The sequence below is a fragment of the Sus scrofa genome, chromosome 1 (assembly GCF_054392235.1).
Source record: "Sus scrofa isolate SSC_HxYL_T2T_F1_AM1 chromosome 1, Sscrofa_HxYL_maternal_Yorkshire_Landrace_v2.0, whole genome shotgun sequence".
Taxonomy (NCBI): Eukaryota; Metazoa; Chordata; class Mammalia; order Artiodactyla; family Suidae; genus Sus; species Sus scrofa.
In genome coordinates this window covers 218,967,007-218,984,501 of record NC_139383.1, presented here as the reverse complement: position 1 = coordinate 218,984,501, position 17,495 = coordinate 218,967,007, and the positions used below count along the sequence as shown (strand labels likewise).

Here is a 17,495-nt window from a genome sequence, read left to right as displayed (position 1 = left end):
TAACCAAAAAAATTAATGCTTTACCATCAGGAAATTTAAAGAAATATGTTAGCATCTCCAAGAGACTATGAAAGGAAACCAGTATTTAATAACCTTGCATGCATCCCCATTTCAGGTCAATATCAAGTTTAAATCAAAAATGCAAACAAAGCTTTTCAAGTGTATTAGCAAGACAAAATAGCAAATCCTTCTACCATCAAGAGCAATCCAGTTTACATATGTTTAAAATGTTGGATGCACATTTTAATGTATTAAATAAAATACATGCTTCTTGTTTTTTGTGTATCTCATGAACAGAATGGCAATTAAAAACCAAGTAGGTTCTCAAAAAGAAAAGGCATGACGTAGATTATTAAAAATTATGTGCCAGAATCTAAGCAAGCTAATCAATGTTCCAATTCTACTTTCAGCACACCCTAGTTACCCTTTAACAGATGAACAAACAGTGAGATAACTTTTCCTATTAACTCCTGGCTAAAACCTCTAAGTATTATTATAAAATGCTTCGTAGAGAAATATGATTTTTTTTTTCTTTGCACTGCATCAGTGTGACATGTGATTTAAGGTATCTCCTTTGCAGAGACTGTGGATACAGGCTAATCTGTCCACATTTCAAACCTGTTGCCCAAAGCTAGTGAGAGGAACAACCCACTGGCTATGGACAAGAAGCACCATGACTCATTCCCCAAGGATCTGGCCCCACAAAAGAGGCTTCTGGACCACCTGGATCTAAACAGCCAGGGCTGCTAAACTCTAACACGAATCCCGAACTAGTTTGGAAAGAAGAAGCACATGTTTTAACCATTTTCCATTTGGCTTTTAGTTGTTCTTTGACAAAGTATAACCACTTTAAATAAGAAATATTAACTTCTTTTCCTGTAAAAATTATTTAATTAATTTTCTTAACACCAAAAACAGGATGAGAGGGAAAGAGTGACTTATAAAGGGGAAGATTTAAGTGGCAATAAGGTCAAAACAATTCATGTAACTAATGAAACACATTAAATTTCAATCCAACCAGGGATCTCTTTAAATTAAAACACTTTCAGACTTAAGAGCCAAAAAACCAGCAGCTTGCTCTTCAAGAACCATCCAGTCCATATTATCACCACTTCTGTCCAACCAAATCTAAAATATAAGTATAGTTCTCCCAAATGTGGGCAATTTATTTTATTTTATTTTTTTTGTAAATAAGCATCTTATGTTCTTACTAGAATGTGATAAACTACAAGCATTTCCTAAGACACCCTTCTTCTGACACCAAAGCTATTTACTCAACGAAAGACTAATAAATCTATTTTATTCCTTCCAGCTACTCCTAGATTGATCAGGAAATTAATTCTCTGGTAAATTTGATATAAAGGTAACTCCAGATATAAAGGCCTGCAAAAACTGTACAGTAATTCTAATTTAAGTAGCTCCAAAAACTATACCCAACTAGCTAAACGTCATGTGCCAACTAACAAGTATCAAGATACATCATTCATTGTCTCTTCGGAATATCCTATCACCTGAGATACACACAAACTAACGGGTGACCTCTTGTTGCAACACCTGCTTCACCCATCCTCTTCACCCCTGGGCATTTTCTCCGAATATCTACACTCTGCTCTGTTCCCTTATCTAGAGTAGTAATGGCTCTTATTAACATTATTGCTTTTACTCACATGAATTATTTCATATAATCCTAAAACAGCTCTGTGAAGTGGGCATTTTAATCCCCACTTTCCAAAACAGAAAACCAAAGCACATGGCACTTAAGTGACTTAGCCAAGGTCACTAAGCTGATAAAAGGCAGAACTAAGACAAGAACTAAAATGTCAGATCCATGCACTTATTTCTATCTCTGTATGCTCTACAAAAACTAAAAGGCAGGAGGAAGGGAGATCTACTCAGTCGTAAAGGAATCCAAAATTCAAAGACAGCAGACTATTTTGAATTGCATGTAATTTACTCCTCGATCTATGAATGAACCACCCTTCTCAAGTGATTCCTGCAAAATCTAAGCCCTACTTCTCTCATTTTACCCTACCTTTCCTTCTCTTCAACTCTGCAACACACACACACACACACACACACCAATTACCCATGATCCAGGAACTTAGGTTGTTTAATTCAGCAGCTAAGATTTCTTTTAAATTATTTCAGTGGAGGAACTGAGGTGGACCTCTGGAAGAAATCACAGGTATTTTTTACATCCGTGAGTGCTGGCTGCTGTTCCTGTACCACAGTCCCACCACCTATGACCCATTAGCCCACTGACCGCACATCCAAAGTCTATGTTGGCCCCACCACTGAGAACACCAGTGAATGAGCAGAAAGGCAAGAAAGGCATTTTCTGGTCTAGATTGAATTTTATAAAACAGGAGAGAGAAACTGAGGCTACTAACAAAAATTGGATTTAATGTGTTTCATTCACTCTTCTTCCTTGGATCCCTATGTTGCTGGATTTTGTGAACACAATGAATGCGGGAAAGCATTTCGATTCCTTGATCTTGTGATCATTCCTGGGGGGGAAAAAAATCCTTGAACACAGCAACAACCAAAAAAAAAGAAAAAGAAAAAAAGAAAGAAAGAAAGATAAAGAAAAACCCTCTCACCTGCTACTTCAGATGTTTTTAAAATGGGAATAGAAAAACCTCGTCCTTTTTTCCAAGGGTCTAGTGCCTGTACCACATTGTCTCTCATCTGTCAGTGTATCCACACACATGGATAAACAGTATGGGACATACAAGTAAGGAAATGCACATTCTAACTTAAACTTCCTTTTTTCCTCTAATAATTTAAAAATAAAATGTAACAGCTTGGATTTTAAATATTTAATCTGGCAAATATAGGAAAAATCATGAACTACAATGTCATATTTGGCAAAGAAAAATTTGGTCGGATAAAAATATCTGTGTTTTAACATTTTAGAAGGCATTTCCAATATTTTTAAAAATAAAATGATTTCACTGCTTCGGAAGAGAACAGAGGTAAAAACTTCTCTATTTTTGCATGCGAGAGCGTCATAAAGAAAGGAAAAAACAATCTTTATAGTTGCTAAAATAAATATTTAATTTCACATACTGGCAAATGTCCCCAAAGAAATACAAACTTCAAATTTACCAATGAATGGTTCACTACTATGCTCTGAAATTTAGTTAAGTCACAAGAGGCTTCCTCTAAGACTAGAAGTTATAAGATGGGATATATAAAGGTATAACATGAGTCTCATTTCTTAAAAAATTCTGTTTGACTCCGACAGGTTTAGTAGACAGTTTTTTCCAACACAAGACAAGTTTAAGAGGTCAAGTTTCAAAGTCAGTCATTTTAGGACTTAGATAACGTCAACCCAAAGCATAACTAAACTGACCAGTTTTACCATATAGAGTGACAATAAAATATTTTTATTGTAACGGCTGAAAATGTTGAAAAGTAATTATTAAGGAAACCATAAATATAAAAAGCTGAAAAGTCAACCTCAAAAGAGAGGGAAAAAGGAAATGGTGATATGAACAATCATAAAACACGGAAACTGAAAATCTAAGCAGAAGGAATCCAAATCCCTCTAAACGCCTGGATACTATTCCCCACCCCCTGGAGCAAGGAGGGCTGCAAATCTGTCCCCATCACTGTCAGCAAACAAAAGAAAGTCACTTCTACAGCCAGACCATGTCAAACAGAAGACATCGCCACTGTGGAGGGACGCCTTGAATCCACTGGGGTGTAAAGTCAGGGCTGGGGCTTTTTGTCAGCTATTACCATAAAAGAATAAGAGGAAACAGTGACATTACCGCACAATAGAAAGGTCAAACAGCTTGCAGCCATTTCATGACCCAGACAAGTCAAGGTCAAAGGATTCAGGTAGCAACTTAGCCAGGGCATAAGTTACAACACAAATGAATTGTTTTAACACATCAGCTTTGGTCAATTAAACCTAACAAGGCAAGTTGCATCACGTAGCAGGGTTCCTGACACCAAGGCCAGAAGCTGAGACCGACCTCATAAAACAAGGCTTTTAACATAGCATAGCAAATTTAAGGTAATCCATCCAGAAACTGCAGATGTCAGAATAATAAAATACAAGTTGTCCTAAGCAGGAACATTTTTCACACTTTAGAATTCACTAATAGAGGGGTATAGACTTCATATTGACATACTCGTGTTATTAACATGGGCATAAATGTAATCCCCTACTCACATGAATTACAGAATACACCCTATTTCAAATAACTATCTTAACATCTGTACTCATGAGCAGATTTCTCTTCCAAGCTCTACCATTCCTTGCTAAGAGTAGTATATTTCTCCATGCATTTTTTTCAATGTGATTTTTGAGAAAGGAAGTTTTTAAAAAAATCTTCAGCGTCATGCTTCATCTAAATATATATTAGTGTCACAGTATGAACTGATGTTTTATCAAACGCTTTTGTGTAGTTTTGTGGGAGATACATATATTTTAAAATGCAACCGAATGCTTTTTATTAAATTTTCTACTTTGAGACATGGAGTTGAAGCTAACCAGAATTTTAAAACTGCAATATATGTAAAGAAGTTTTTTCTCAAAGGCAATTCTTATTTTTTTTGCACTTGTTTAAACAAATCCCATTTTCAACCGATTTGTGCTCCATCCATAACTTACTACATGCTCTGAACTGCCTTAAAATGGGATTCTGAAAATAAACAACCTCCAGGCAACTCTCAGCTAGTAAAATTACTTCATCCATCACCCCATATTTTCAATTATATAGTCCTTATTCAGAGTTCTTTAATTTGTCTGTGATTCATCAACGTTGTCCTGTTTAAACTATCATCATAAACAGAGAGAATATGTGTATCTAAGTGTTTTATTATAAACAATATATTTATGCACAAGAATAGTTTGCATTCCCCTCTTAGAACACTGCTTGATGTAAATTTTGAGGATTTTTTTTTTTTCTTATATGTATGGCCTTCATTCAGCCTCAAGATCTTTCCACCTCTTTGGTTAATTGGTGGCCATTTCTTCCAATTTTCTGAATAATGTAACAACCAAAAAGCCCAAGCATTCAAGATCCATTAGACTCACATCCTGTAACATCCAGCCTGATACAGACTAATCTGCAGACTAATTCTGCAGGTCCCTCTTCCACTCCACACACATAACTTTCACAAGTTTCAAAGTTTGATGATTTATTCTCTATGCCAAATCCTAACAACGGAATTCAGTTAAATTAACCACATCACCAAATTAGAGTTCAAGGACCCAAGAATGTACTTTAAAGTGAAGTGACATACCATGTTCCCACAGAAAAAGTGAGCTTGATGGAGAGGAAGCGCCCCGCTTTGCTATGCTTGGCACCAAGGCGTGCTGCTATAACAACCCCTGTTTCCCAACGTATAACCACTGGTCCCTGAGATTTCTAAAATTATCCCTCCTCCCCACGGATGGAGGGGGAAATAGTTGGAAAACTTTACTTTGAACACGATGGTGGCTGATCATTTGCTTGGATACAGCCCATACCCTGACAAACACCTCAAGCGTCACAAGGTCAACTTTAATCAGCTTCAAACGAGAAAATGCCACCCTTCCAAACAGAAGAGACACTTCCTCCCAAAACCAGTTTCTGAGCCAGGGATCATCCTTGCATTTGGCCATCATTTTCAGATATTTAGTAATTCCCTATTCTAATGAGCATAGCATAGGCTAACACCTGAAGCTTCAAACAAGGCAGGGGGTATTGATTATTACGTCAGTTATCATGGAAGCCACTAGGATGACAGACATGAAAACTTATCTTAACTTTTAAGACTTCCAGAGAATTCTGACTCAGCCTCCCACTGGGTCTCTCCCTCTTTAGGTGCTCAAGTTCCAGCTGGTTGGCGAAAATGGCAAGAGCAAGAGTAACTGGCAAAGAACAGTATTTTAGGCCCACTGGTCTTGTTTTTCACTTCAAATGAGCAGAATGAAAGTTTATGAGGGGACAGACTTGACTAAGTCAAGATATCTTGGATTCGTGTTCCAAATTAGAGTGCCAAATTTAAGAGGGAAAAAAAGTTAATAGAGGATTAAAACTCTAATCTCCTTTTGGCAGTTTCCTCATAAAATCCAAATTTAAGGAAAAACAAGTAAGTAAATAAAAAATCCTACCCAATGTAAAGTACAGTTATGTGTGGATATACTTCTTCTATATGACCTCAGAAAACAGGAACTTTAACTAACTAAAGCAATAGCCACCCTGAATGGCTCCTGCCCAGCTCTGAATCTCCAGGTGCACTCTATATCTGACAGGGAACACCCTTTGGGAGATCTAACCATCATCTCCTGTCACTGCACAGTTCCCCCAAATTGCCATTATTCCTGAACATCATTTTTGTTCTTGTGCATATGGAGTTATTTTACCACAGAAGAGGCATAGTGCACTAAATTTGCAAATCCAAATGCATAATCTAGGGGAATATTTTCTACTACAAAATGTATAGTGCTGTACATTTGGTGACAGGGAGGGACACCTAACACTGTCAGCAGGACATTTTATCAACCTTTGCTGCCTCCAGAAAGTGGATCATTATATACTTTTTAAATATGTGAAAATCATAATTGATGGAATAAATATCTCTCTCTCCCTCTCCTTCTCTCTCTCCCTCTCTCTCTCTCCTCCCCTCCCTTTCTCCTCTCTCTCCTTTCCCCTTGAAAAGTGAGATCATATTAACAGCAATGCAAGAGCTTCGTCTGCCATATCAGAACACAGATGCCAAGCTTTCCCAGCTGGCAAATGGGGCCTTGGAGTTTAACTCTTGAATTGTCCAACATAGCAGTCTTACAGCGGGAACATCATGGCATGGCAGAGAGGGTGAACTTCTGGCCCCCAAGACTGTGTTTTCTTCTTATCAGTGAGAAAATTGCTAAGTATCTTATCTTACAATATATGTTCCCACAAAGGTCTCATTAAGCCTAGGAGCAAGACATGCCAGTAAGAGCCCTTCTTTATCTGGTGAATTGTGTGAGAGCCAGAATGCAAACAAATGTGCACTAGAGTTCATGAGTTCAGTCAAGGACAGGATGCGAGATGGGAAAACTTAACAGTGTTCCCCTAAATCAAACATGCACACAAACGTTATGCTTTCTGATCGTTTCACAATGTAAGCACAACCAAATCATCCTGGAGAGCAGCCTCAATTTAGCAAATGATGAAAGCTTGGTTATCCCCATAAAGGGAAGTGTCTGCAACTGAAGTGAAATTTATTAAAATGTTAAAATATGCCGTCAACTTGCAAACAATTATCTACTTAAGCTTTTCATTAAAAATAATAATAATAATTGTTACCCCAAAGGATTCTGAAAGTCAGTAACTGAGGGAGGAAAACAGTTCTTACCATTTGCTTCCTCCCTAATGATATGTGACAACCAGGAAGGATTCTATTTCAAAAACAATCACAATGATTACAACTCCCCCATAAACAAGTCACATTTTTCACAACTTCGAACTGTACTTTAACTATCATAACACCGAACAATAAAACAGCAAAAGTTGCCATCCACAATTTTAAGGGTTCCACGGAACGTCCTCTTTCATGACAGCCATGAACTTTCTTGAGTACTCCAAAACATGTTCAATAAGAGGGCAAAGGACGGTCCAAAAATCAGGTAGGCTGACTTAGTTTAAATTGGGATCTGTTAAATTCAGGACAACAGTAACTCTCTCTCGAGATCTTTAAACTTCCTAGTGCATTTCGACCTTTCTCTTTCTTCACAACCCTTCCCTGCCTCAGAGAAAGCCCAGTCTCCCCTGAGCCCATCCCATCCTGGCTTTTTTCCCCTTCAGACTGGACACAGCGTGGCAACCCAAGGCCTCCCCTAGGCCAGACTTCCTTCTGTGTAGCCCTTTGGGTAGAACTGCTAATACTTCTTATTAATTAACGAGATAACCGTGGTTAACCGGAAAGCAATATTAATGCAAACTATCTAAGAAACAGCAACCAAAATTATTTCAGCCTCTTGGTTGGTCTTTCTGGTGTTAGGGTTCCACACGGAGGTTTCCCCCCTCCTTTTTTTTTTTTTAACATGTATGCTGTTACTAGGGGGAAAAAAAAAAGTCCTCTAAACTTGTTAGTATTACTATAAAATTTGCAAGCGGGGAAACTAAAGGAACTAAAAATCACCTAAGAAATAAGCAGTGATGTGACTACAAGCCACAGTCAGTGCTAGCAAGCGTATTCCATGTCACTGCCTCCAGCCGGTCCTCTGCCCACTTCTCAGAGCAGCCCCCCACATCTCAGCAAGGTGTGCTGTGCAAGGCCTGCCTGGTTTTTTGTTTTGTTTTGTTTTGCTTTGCTTTGCTTTCATGAAGGTAATAACAAAGACAATATGGGGAACAGGTACCACCTGCCCAAGAATCATTGGACATCTTTAATATCTTTGGGAAAATGGAGGCCACTTTAGAGCTGTTTTTCCCTTTCATCTGTCACCATCTTAAAAAAAAAAAAAAAAAACTGAAAAAAAAAAGGAAGGGTTTTCTATCAGCTAAGGTTTGCTGCAGCAAACAAGCAAGCAGCTTTCATTCAGGGATTGTCAAAAACTTTCCAGTGTGCCCACTGCAATGCGGATGCCAACCAACGAATCAAAGGCATTCAGCAACTAGACAAAGAGGGTCTGATGCCAACCTCGGTGCCACTGGCAACCATTATTGGCATCCAGCACAGTGTCTGCCTTTTTTTTCCCCCTCGCCTGGCACTTCACAAACAAAATGGCGGTTCTTGTAGCAACGAAACAGCCGAAGCGCAGCCCCCTGAATCAATAACGTCAAGTGATTTTATGGATTTAAACGCAGGGACTCCCAAATGATATGTATATTTTAGGTAAAGTGGGGGGTAGTATCATTTTATAAATGATTCTATTGAACATGACCCTTGCCTAAATGTAGAGAAATAGAAAAATGGACTAAATTGCGGTCAACCAGACTCTAGGCATAGAAGAGGCTGAATAACAAAGAGATTTAGCTTTAAAGGAAATCCTGCCCTGCGGCCATGGGATGCAAAAGTCTAATGAACTATGTATCAAAAATGATTTCAAAATGCATACGTTCTCCCCAAAACCATATCAGATGCAGATGGAGCACTAGAGCCAAAGCTCTAGTAACTCTTTCCACATTTCAAAAAAAAGAAAAAAGATGAGGCTGAAACTGCTGGGCATGAAAAAAAAAAAAGTGTGGGTTGAACCAAAAGAAAAAGAGGGAAAAAGCATAGGAAGTTGGTCAACAATGAACTTTATTATTTGTTGGTCCTTATTTCATCCTCCAGAAGAGATGCAGTTTGTGATCTTGTATAAATAACCAAGAGGACTATTGACATTTCTAGATCTGGAAATTGTCAATATATTGTAACATCACTCCACACTGCAATGCGGATGCCAACTAACAAATCACAGGCATCCTGAGCTAAACAAAGAGGGTCTGATGCCAATCCTGGTGCCAGTGGCAACCATCTTTGGCATTCTCTCTGTTCTTTCTCGTGTTTTCCTCCCAGTCGTTTAGAAATGGGGAAAGAAAGAAAAAAAAGGGGAAAGGTAATTCTGTTGCTCATTCTGTTGCAATCCTTTTTCCTTTCTGATTTTTCTTTCATGTTTTTCTTTATACTTCTTTACCTGATTAATAAAACTGACCTAAGTGGATTTTCATATACTTTGAGGAGAAATAAAAACTCATGATGGAAGATATGCAGCCCGCTGACTGACTACAGACCTATCTTTTTAAATGCCTTCTTTAATCAACTGCACTGCAAAACAACATAATTAGCCTACATGTGACCCCCCGACAAAGACAGAAGTTTTGAAAAAGGGAAAATACAAAAGCTTCCTGATGCAAAAAAAAAAAAAAAAAAAAAAAAAAAAAAAAGCCAACAGATGTTAAGAAGAGATGATGCACTCACAGGTAGCAGAAGGTACAAGTTAGATGCACAGTGTCAAACAATGAAAGGTTTTTAAAAGAGAGACTCGAAACAACAACAAAATCAATGTTTTCTCTGAAAATGTGGTCTCCAAGAGTTTCTTAAAACTTTGATTATCATGACCGATGGTGCAATGCAGAAGGCATTTATGCATTTTTCTTTCTTCAATATATCTTCACAAATCTAAAGGATATGTTCTTTATTGTCAGTTCATCAACCAAGAGAGTTGGCTGCCTGCCCCAGGAGTGAATGTACATGCGTGCACACCTCAAGGACTAGCCTTTAAGCAAGTTAAAACACAAGCAGTAGTGAGGTGCTTGCAAATCTTTCCTCTCTGCACTAAAAAGTTACATGACCCACTTTTTAAAACTTTACTTCCAGCCTTGACTTTCACAACAGAGTTACAACACGTTTACAGTCAATCCAACACATGTACACAGCCCACCTTAAAATGTCACCTCCTAGACAGCTGTCCATCAAATTAAGTGTCATGTGTTAAAGAGCTTTTATTTCAGGACACACAGGGCAAAAACATATTTTTCCCCAAACCGTCATTATTTGGGCTTTAATTTTTAGGTGCATATAAAGAGTAAATGCAGTCCTTCGTGTAAAAAACAATATTTCCAAATGTATGACAATGAGCACCATTAACGAAAAATCAAAGTAGCTATTTTCAAATGAAATTTAAGCAGATTTCTAAAACTATACAGGAAATATAAAGACAAAGAGCACATAGTAAGTACCTAGATTTCTCAGTCAAAAGAGTAATTCTGATATCTTATTTTTTTGGATGATGATAAGGTTCATACCATTTACTAAATCCCACATTTATAAAACGACCATCAGATAACCGTCTGCCACCTGGCTGTCTGCAGGCCATTTTCCCTACCACCAGGCCAAGTTAGGAAATGACCCACCATCTATGGCAGATCAAGCTACAGTCCACTTTGGTAGGTTGTTTTTTTTAAATGTTTTACTATGGACTGTTGCTAATACAAGGACATCTACATGCCAACACATTTATTCGAAGAGAAGAAATACTCATCTCCTTAAGGAAAACATATTAAGATAAATAAACATAATAAAAATACTTCATGAATTTAAAAAACACTCAGCAAAAAACACCACCTATTTTTGAATTATTCCGGCAATATGTATACCACCCTCTTTATCAAGTATTTTTTTTAAATAGGTATGGTATGCGGTTTCTGCATTCTTTTTGAGATTTATTCTAAACCAGTGTAACCAGTCCACTTTCTGTTTTTGTTCTGTAAGGAGAGCTGCGACTTTTCCCCTCGGTAAGTTTTATGAATTTACATTCAAGTAAACGAACAATATTAAGTGTTCCCAAGTCACTCTGGGAAAATATTAGACAATAAATTATTTAAACAAGAACTATAATCCATTGAATCTACAGCGAATATTACACAATCAAAAGTAGGTGTTGATAGAAATATTTAAATTAAATTAATCTAGGTCTACATAAGATATACTTTCTGATACTGGCTATCTTAAGCATTCTGTAATAGGAAATGCTTATTCTGTTTTTCAGTGCAACAGCACTAGATGCGTGAACAAAGTTCATCTACCTCGTTAGTTAGGAGGCTAGTACAAAGATTATTAAAGAACGGTCTGACTACTCATAAATCAAGTTACATTTTCAAACTGGGAAAAGATGACTAGATGTAAAGAACGTAGCCAAGGACAAAAAGTGAAGTGTACTAAACTATAGTTTTCAGACAACTGTGTGTCTTTGAAAAAGTACTATCTCAAAGACATTCAAAAACGCATTGAATGTCTCTTTGTGGTCTTTCTTTAAATATCCATGCCTATCCAGGTAGGAAAGCTCCACATCTGTTTCCATGGCTTGCACATGGCAGTGGACAGCGAGTGGAAGAGGACATGACACTCTCCCCAGAGCAAGGGACCAGATCTAGGGACTTCCAGGACCTAGATATCTAACCCAAGCCAGGTATTCCGCGTGTGGGGTCTGCAGGCAGTGTGTGCCGGGCTAGAAGAAAGAACAATCTGCTCCTACCTTGCTCCTGCACGTAGTATGCCAAAAACAAATCAAGCTCCTTAACTGATACTGTGATATGATGTGGCTGGACACAAAGTGCTGGGTTTGTGCAATGTGGGGATTTCATGAGCCGCTCTCCATCGGTACTTTCCAAGGGGATGCCTTTGAACAGGATCACCATGACTAGATCCAGACGCCAGACTTTGTCTGCCTGTCGCAGGCAGTCGATTCTCCTAATCTTACCCTTCTGGTCGGGATTGGATAAGACACAGCACGGGTGCTTCTTGCCAGTCACGGTGAGCACAAAGTCCTCTCGGTACTCCTGGCGGATATCTTTGCGCAGTTTGGCCAGGAGCCTGGATGCCCACTTCTGTTTGATTTCAGGCTTTTCGCTGAGAAGCTCATCTTTGACTGCTCTTTCTTCATCCTTTGACATTCGCTTCTCGTGCTTTTTAAAGTACTTGCGTTTCCGAGCCTGCAGGTTGAACCAAGTATAGGCGATTGCACGGACATGTGGAAGTAGTGCCTCGATGAACGGGTGAAATTCATCCTGTGGAAGATGAGGGGGGAAAAGAAGACATACATCGTCAGTTTAGTGTTTTTTGGTTTTTGTTTTTTTTTTAAGGCTCAAAAAAAAATCAGATCACAACCCATGCCCAATTGGTACAAAAAGTTATGCATAAAAATAACATTCTTTTCTTATTTATAATTATCAAAATAGCAAAACCAGAGTAAAATAGTGTATGCCAAGCTTCCCCTTTTCCACCAAAACTCACAGGTTGATTCTCTCTCCTAAAAAGAAAATAAGGTTTATATTTGTATTTCCAGCCTGGCCCCATCCCCCTCATTCCCACGATGCATTCTACAATCTTTAAAACATAAGCAACCAAGGTTTAATTCAATATTTAAATATTTGATTGACCAACTAACAGTAAGCAGTACCATTTTACAAAGAACACAGTGAGTTTTTTTTTTTTTTTAAATCGGAGCAGAGCTGTTCAGAAGGCAGGAGCGATGCCACAGTTCATTTCTCTTCTCTGTGGCACAGAAACACAAAGCATATAGATGCTCAGTGTAATGCCACACAGTTCCCGCTTTTGGAGCATGCTCTCAGCAAGAGGCTGCTGGTGGCACAAAGAGCATGCGCCATTAAACTTGATCCATTTTCTTATCAAACGTCCAACATTCCAACACTGAAACAGCACCATTCCAAGAGAGGTAACTAGAGAAACTGGTATACAGTGAGGGAAAGTGGGCAAAGGACACAGCTTGTCGTATCAGTGTCCTGAACAGAAGGTTTCCATACTTTGAGCAGCACATTCCCTCCCTCCACCAGCAATGCTAGCCCTCAACACACACATACACACACACACACACACACACACACACACACACACACGCATACTCATCCTCGCATGCTCCTACTCTCTCACAGACACACACACTCTTGCGTTTTCAAATAAAAGTTTCTAAAGTTGAAAACACAATTGACACGGGTGTTCTTCTGGCAGCTTTCCTATAGAGTCTGAAGCCCCACAGAGTCAGTTAATTTGTTAACCGATCACATGAGTATGGCAATTATTCTAAACCCCTTAAAAATCAATCTGAGGTGAACAATGAAAAATGGCAACTTGGCACCAACTTTACATTCTTTGTGTCTCTGCATGCGATGGCAGGGTGACACCAGGAGTGCACCGCTGGTCACTCACTGCTTTTGTGGAATCAATACAATTCATTTGCTACGCATCTGAATTCTCCGACAGGACAGTGGGTGCCCGTAGGCATAGGCTTGGGAGTCTGCATGTGGAGGGATCCTGTCTTGTGAATTAAGTGGTTTACCTTAGGGTCCTGTGTTTTGCCTGCCTGTTTCACCTAAGCCTTTTTTAAGGGAGGGAGACGGGCACAAGTGGCAGACAGTCTGCACCTACAGTTATTTCAAGTGACTTCCCAAAGCAGTCAGTGTTTCATTACTTCCTGCCGTAGGTAAACCCTATCTCATAAGCTCAGGCCTAATACTGTTCTGAGAAAGAGCTTAACATTCAGCGTGTGCACACTGTATCCGGGCAATAAGGCCAGATCTGAAACAAATGAGAACTTCCACTCTGGCTACTTTTTCTGGTCCCTACACTGTCGCCCCAACCACAAAATAACTTTCTCTCACTGTTTATATCCCAAACTAGAATTCACATCCTAGGGCTGGTCACCCTGAACTACACGGAATAAATTCTATTTAATCAGCAGACAATGAATTCTGTCAGGTAGAAATTATGAAAGTACAAACTAATGACACAGTAACAAAGATGCCCCCAAACTCCCACAGAGTTATGAATTCATTTTTAAGATGAACTCAAAGTTTCAATGCTAAGGGCTGCAGTACATTGGCAGTTTGCAGTTCAGATCTGGAAGAGGTGTACATCCCACCCAATCAATAATGCAGTTATCAAGTGTTTTAACATATTGCCGTAAATTGTTCCTAGAGCAGAGTAAGTCTAAATCAAAATTTTATAATACAGAAAGCAGATGATTACATCACAGCATGAGGCATAACCAAATGCCATAGAGGAAATCATTAAACCGATCAGTAGTTTCCAGCAGAGATTTGAACAATTCAGTTACTATGCGAGCACATTAAACTAGGCCATGGAAAGAGTTAAACCACAATCTGTTCTTTGTGTGGGAAGGCGGCCCTGCTCACAGCAACCACAGCCCATGATAAGACCTCCCTATCTTCATACACTTTCTGATGCCATGCTTTCAGCATTCACTGTAACTACAAAAAACTTTGTTTATCCCCCTAAGAAATATATGCAAAGGGAAACCCTGCTCAAGGAAGCATGGACTCAAACATGCTTTGGGAATTCACTTCCTATAAGCTGACTTTTACTATGATTTATTGATATGATTTTAAAACATACATATACATTCACAAACTAAAAACTTGAGGTGTAAAGAGTACGTGGGGGTGAAGAGAGTTTTGTCTCACTTTACCCTTGTGATACTTTTAAAAATGCAATATCATTTTAACAGATATTAAGCAATGCCCCAACTCTTAAGTACTTACGTCCTTAAGTACTATGTTCAGTAACATTTTATTTTCTTATAAAGATATCAAACATACTTTTGATTAAACGTGTTTGAGTTTCCAATTATCTATCAGGTAACAAATCTCAAAATTTTAATTACTTATTTTAAACAATCAAAAGGCAAGTGTGAAGACTGAATTTGGAATTTCTTAGCAACTGCACACAAAATGATGTTTTTTAAGGTTGCCTTGAGTTTGTTGCCAATACTGCCAAGTAATGTTTTGAAACATACTTTCTTCCTATTGATAAATAGAAGAGACAAACTTTCTTAGTCCACCTTTGCCTTGTAAATATCTTTCAGGGATATGTGGATGTCTTTCAACTGAAACATTTACTTTTGACATATGGAGATACATCCTCAAAAATGATAAGTAGTGGTTTTCCATTGTCACATATATTTCTGTATTAACATGCCGAGTGATTGTTTTCTAATGCTGAGTTATATTTTTAGTGATTTTGAATGACATGAATATGGAACACAGTAATTTGCCTTTATCCAAAAAAAGTGATGAAGGCATTCAAATGTTCTGATTAAAGGTTTATCACAATAATACTTTAAACAACAATGAAAATTATTTAAGAAAGCAAAGCATATAAATTATCTAAGACCTAATGGCTCTATACGAAGGTGATATGCCATCTTGCTCTTTCAGAATTTTTGTTAAAACACACTGGCATTCAGTGATTCTCTTTTTAAACTTCCTTTAGTTGAACTAAATTGACTAACCTAGTTACAAATTTCAAATATAAAAGTAAACAGTCTTATTTCCACTGGAAATATTTATTTTTCTTCAGAGAAACAATGGTCTCCATGAAAGGGATGGAAAATTAGACCAATATAGAGGTGGAAGAGTAAATAGTAGAAGTTCTTGGAGCACTGCTGTGTAACAATTAACCATTTTTTAAAACATACCTAAAGAACTTAAAAGACAATGAAAGAAAAAAAAAATCCAGTGCAATCATTCCAAGTGAAAGTTATGTTATTAAGGGTTTACATTATTTTTAGAAAAAGCAAAATGAAATTATATATGCTGGTTCTTAATTTTCTTCTACATCTGATTTATACTGATGCATAAATACAGATTTATATCCATGTACTGATACGTTTGAAAAACGCTTTGATAAATATCAACTTTAACTGTAGCTCCTTTTGAGAGTCTTTCTAAAACCTAAATATCTTATTGCAACAACTGAAACAATTTGTAAAGTTTTCAACCAATTAAGAATATTTCTCTATTTTTTACTTACATATCTAAAAAATGCTTTGCTGCAGCTGTTAGGTTCTTGTAACACAAAACTAAACTACTAGTCTGATATAAAAGTAACACAGTTAATGTGTCCTTACTTTTGCAACACCTTACACTACCTATAACGTCACATAGTTATTAAAGTGAGAATTCTACAGCTAAAATTTCTTCTCTGGTTTAGGCCTTAAATCCCCAAAACAGTTTCAATATGTCAACCTGGACTTACATTATTAAAACAGTAGAGAATATTAGTCATCATGAATTAAGTATGTATCCCTGAATATTAATGTGGTAGCTGAATGACTACGCTATATATGCTCCTAATATTCCATACGTCACTATGCTACAATAGTATTTTTAACTTACACAAATTTAAATAAAGCTAGTGACTTTTCAATCCCTATTTAGAAGAAACCAAAAATGTAATGTAATCGCCAACAATGTTTTTGAAAAGCCGATACTAGAAATGTTAACTAATATTAAAAAAAAAATCCTTTACAGGTGAGAGTAAATGGTGCAGCACTTTGTAAGTGAAAAGCTTATCTCAATTTGTTTTATTTGAACTACGTCTCAATAACATAAAAATCATATCAAATGGATGTGGTTTACCAGAAAGAGGGTGAAAAAAATCTGCTGGTGGGTAATATGAAAGGTAACTTTTGCAACTGAAGACAATTCGTTATACCTGAAACACTTTCATCATATTTATTGGCCATTATTCACAGCGTTAAAAATACAAATAGCTCAGCAACTCATTTTTCCAGTTTTGTTAAATTAAAGTGCACGTTTACTTACGGAAAATAGCCATATCTAAGTTAATCATACTCAGATGCCAAACAAAATATAAACAATAAAAAATGTGTCAGCCAAAAAGCTACAGGACTGTATCCAATCACTGAATAAGCCTTATCATTGTTTTCATCTTCATTCACAATTTATGAATGCCTCAATCCTTTTGAATCACAATGGCTTCTAATTGTCATACAATTGAAATCTTAATCATTTGTCCTTTATAAAAGTGCATCAGCATGATACTGGATTTTTTAAAAATTGTAACACACCTAAGACTAGGCAGCACTTCTTTAACTGTTTAGTTTTGAAGCCAATGTCAAAGGAAATGGTTATCAATTACTAATCGTGACAAATTTCCCTAAAAGCTGAAATCAACTGTCCCCCACCTTTAGAGGTTTAAAATACTGCTTCAAATAACAAGTCTGGGCTAAGATATTTAGTCAGTTC

At 37.5% G+C, this 17,495-nt stretch overlaps 1 protein-coding gene across 13 annotated transcripts in view; it reads right to left on the bottom strand.

The window, feature by feature from the left end:
* NFIB (nuclear factor I B) overlaps window positions 1–17,495 on the bottom strand; it is a 245,365-nt gene that overhangs the window by 225,793 nt on the left and 2,077 nt on the right. For 9 of the 13 annotated variants that reach the window (XR_014821501.1, XR_014821502.1, XM_021063676.2 and 6 more), the window contains exon 2: window positions 11,945–12,476. Coding sequence is in view for 11 of the 13 variants with exons in the window: in XM_021063676.2 (XP_020919335.1) it covers window positions 11,945–12,476 (532 nt within the window). In the remaining 2 variants the exon portion in view is untranslated. Of the gene's footprint in view, window positions 1–11,944; window positions 12,477–12,868; window positions 13,018–17,495 lie in introns of those variants that run through there. The other 4 variants (XM_021063685.2, XM_021063652.2, XM_084985363.1 and 1 more) reach the window with 1 other exon arrangement.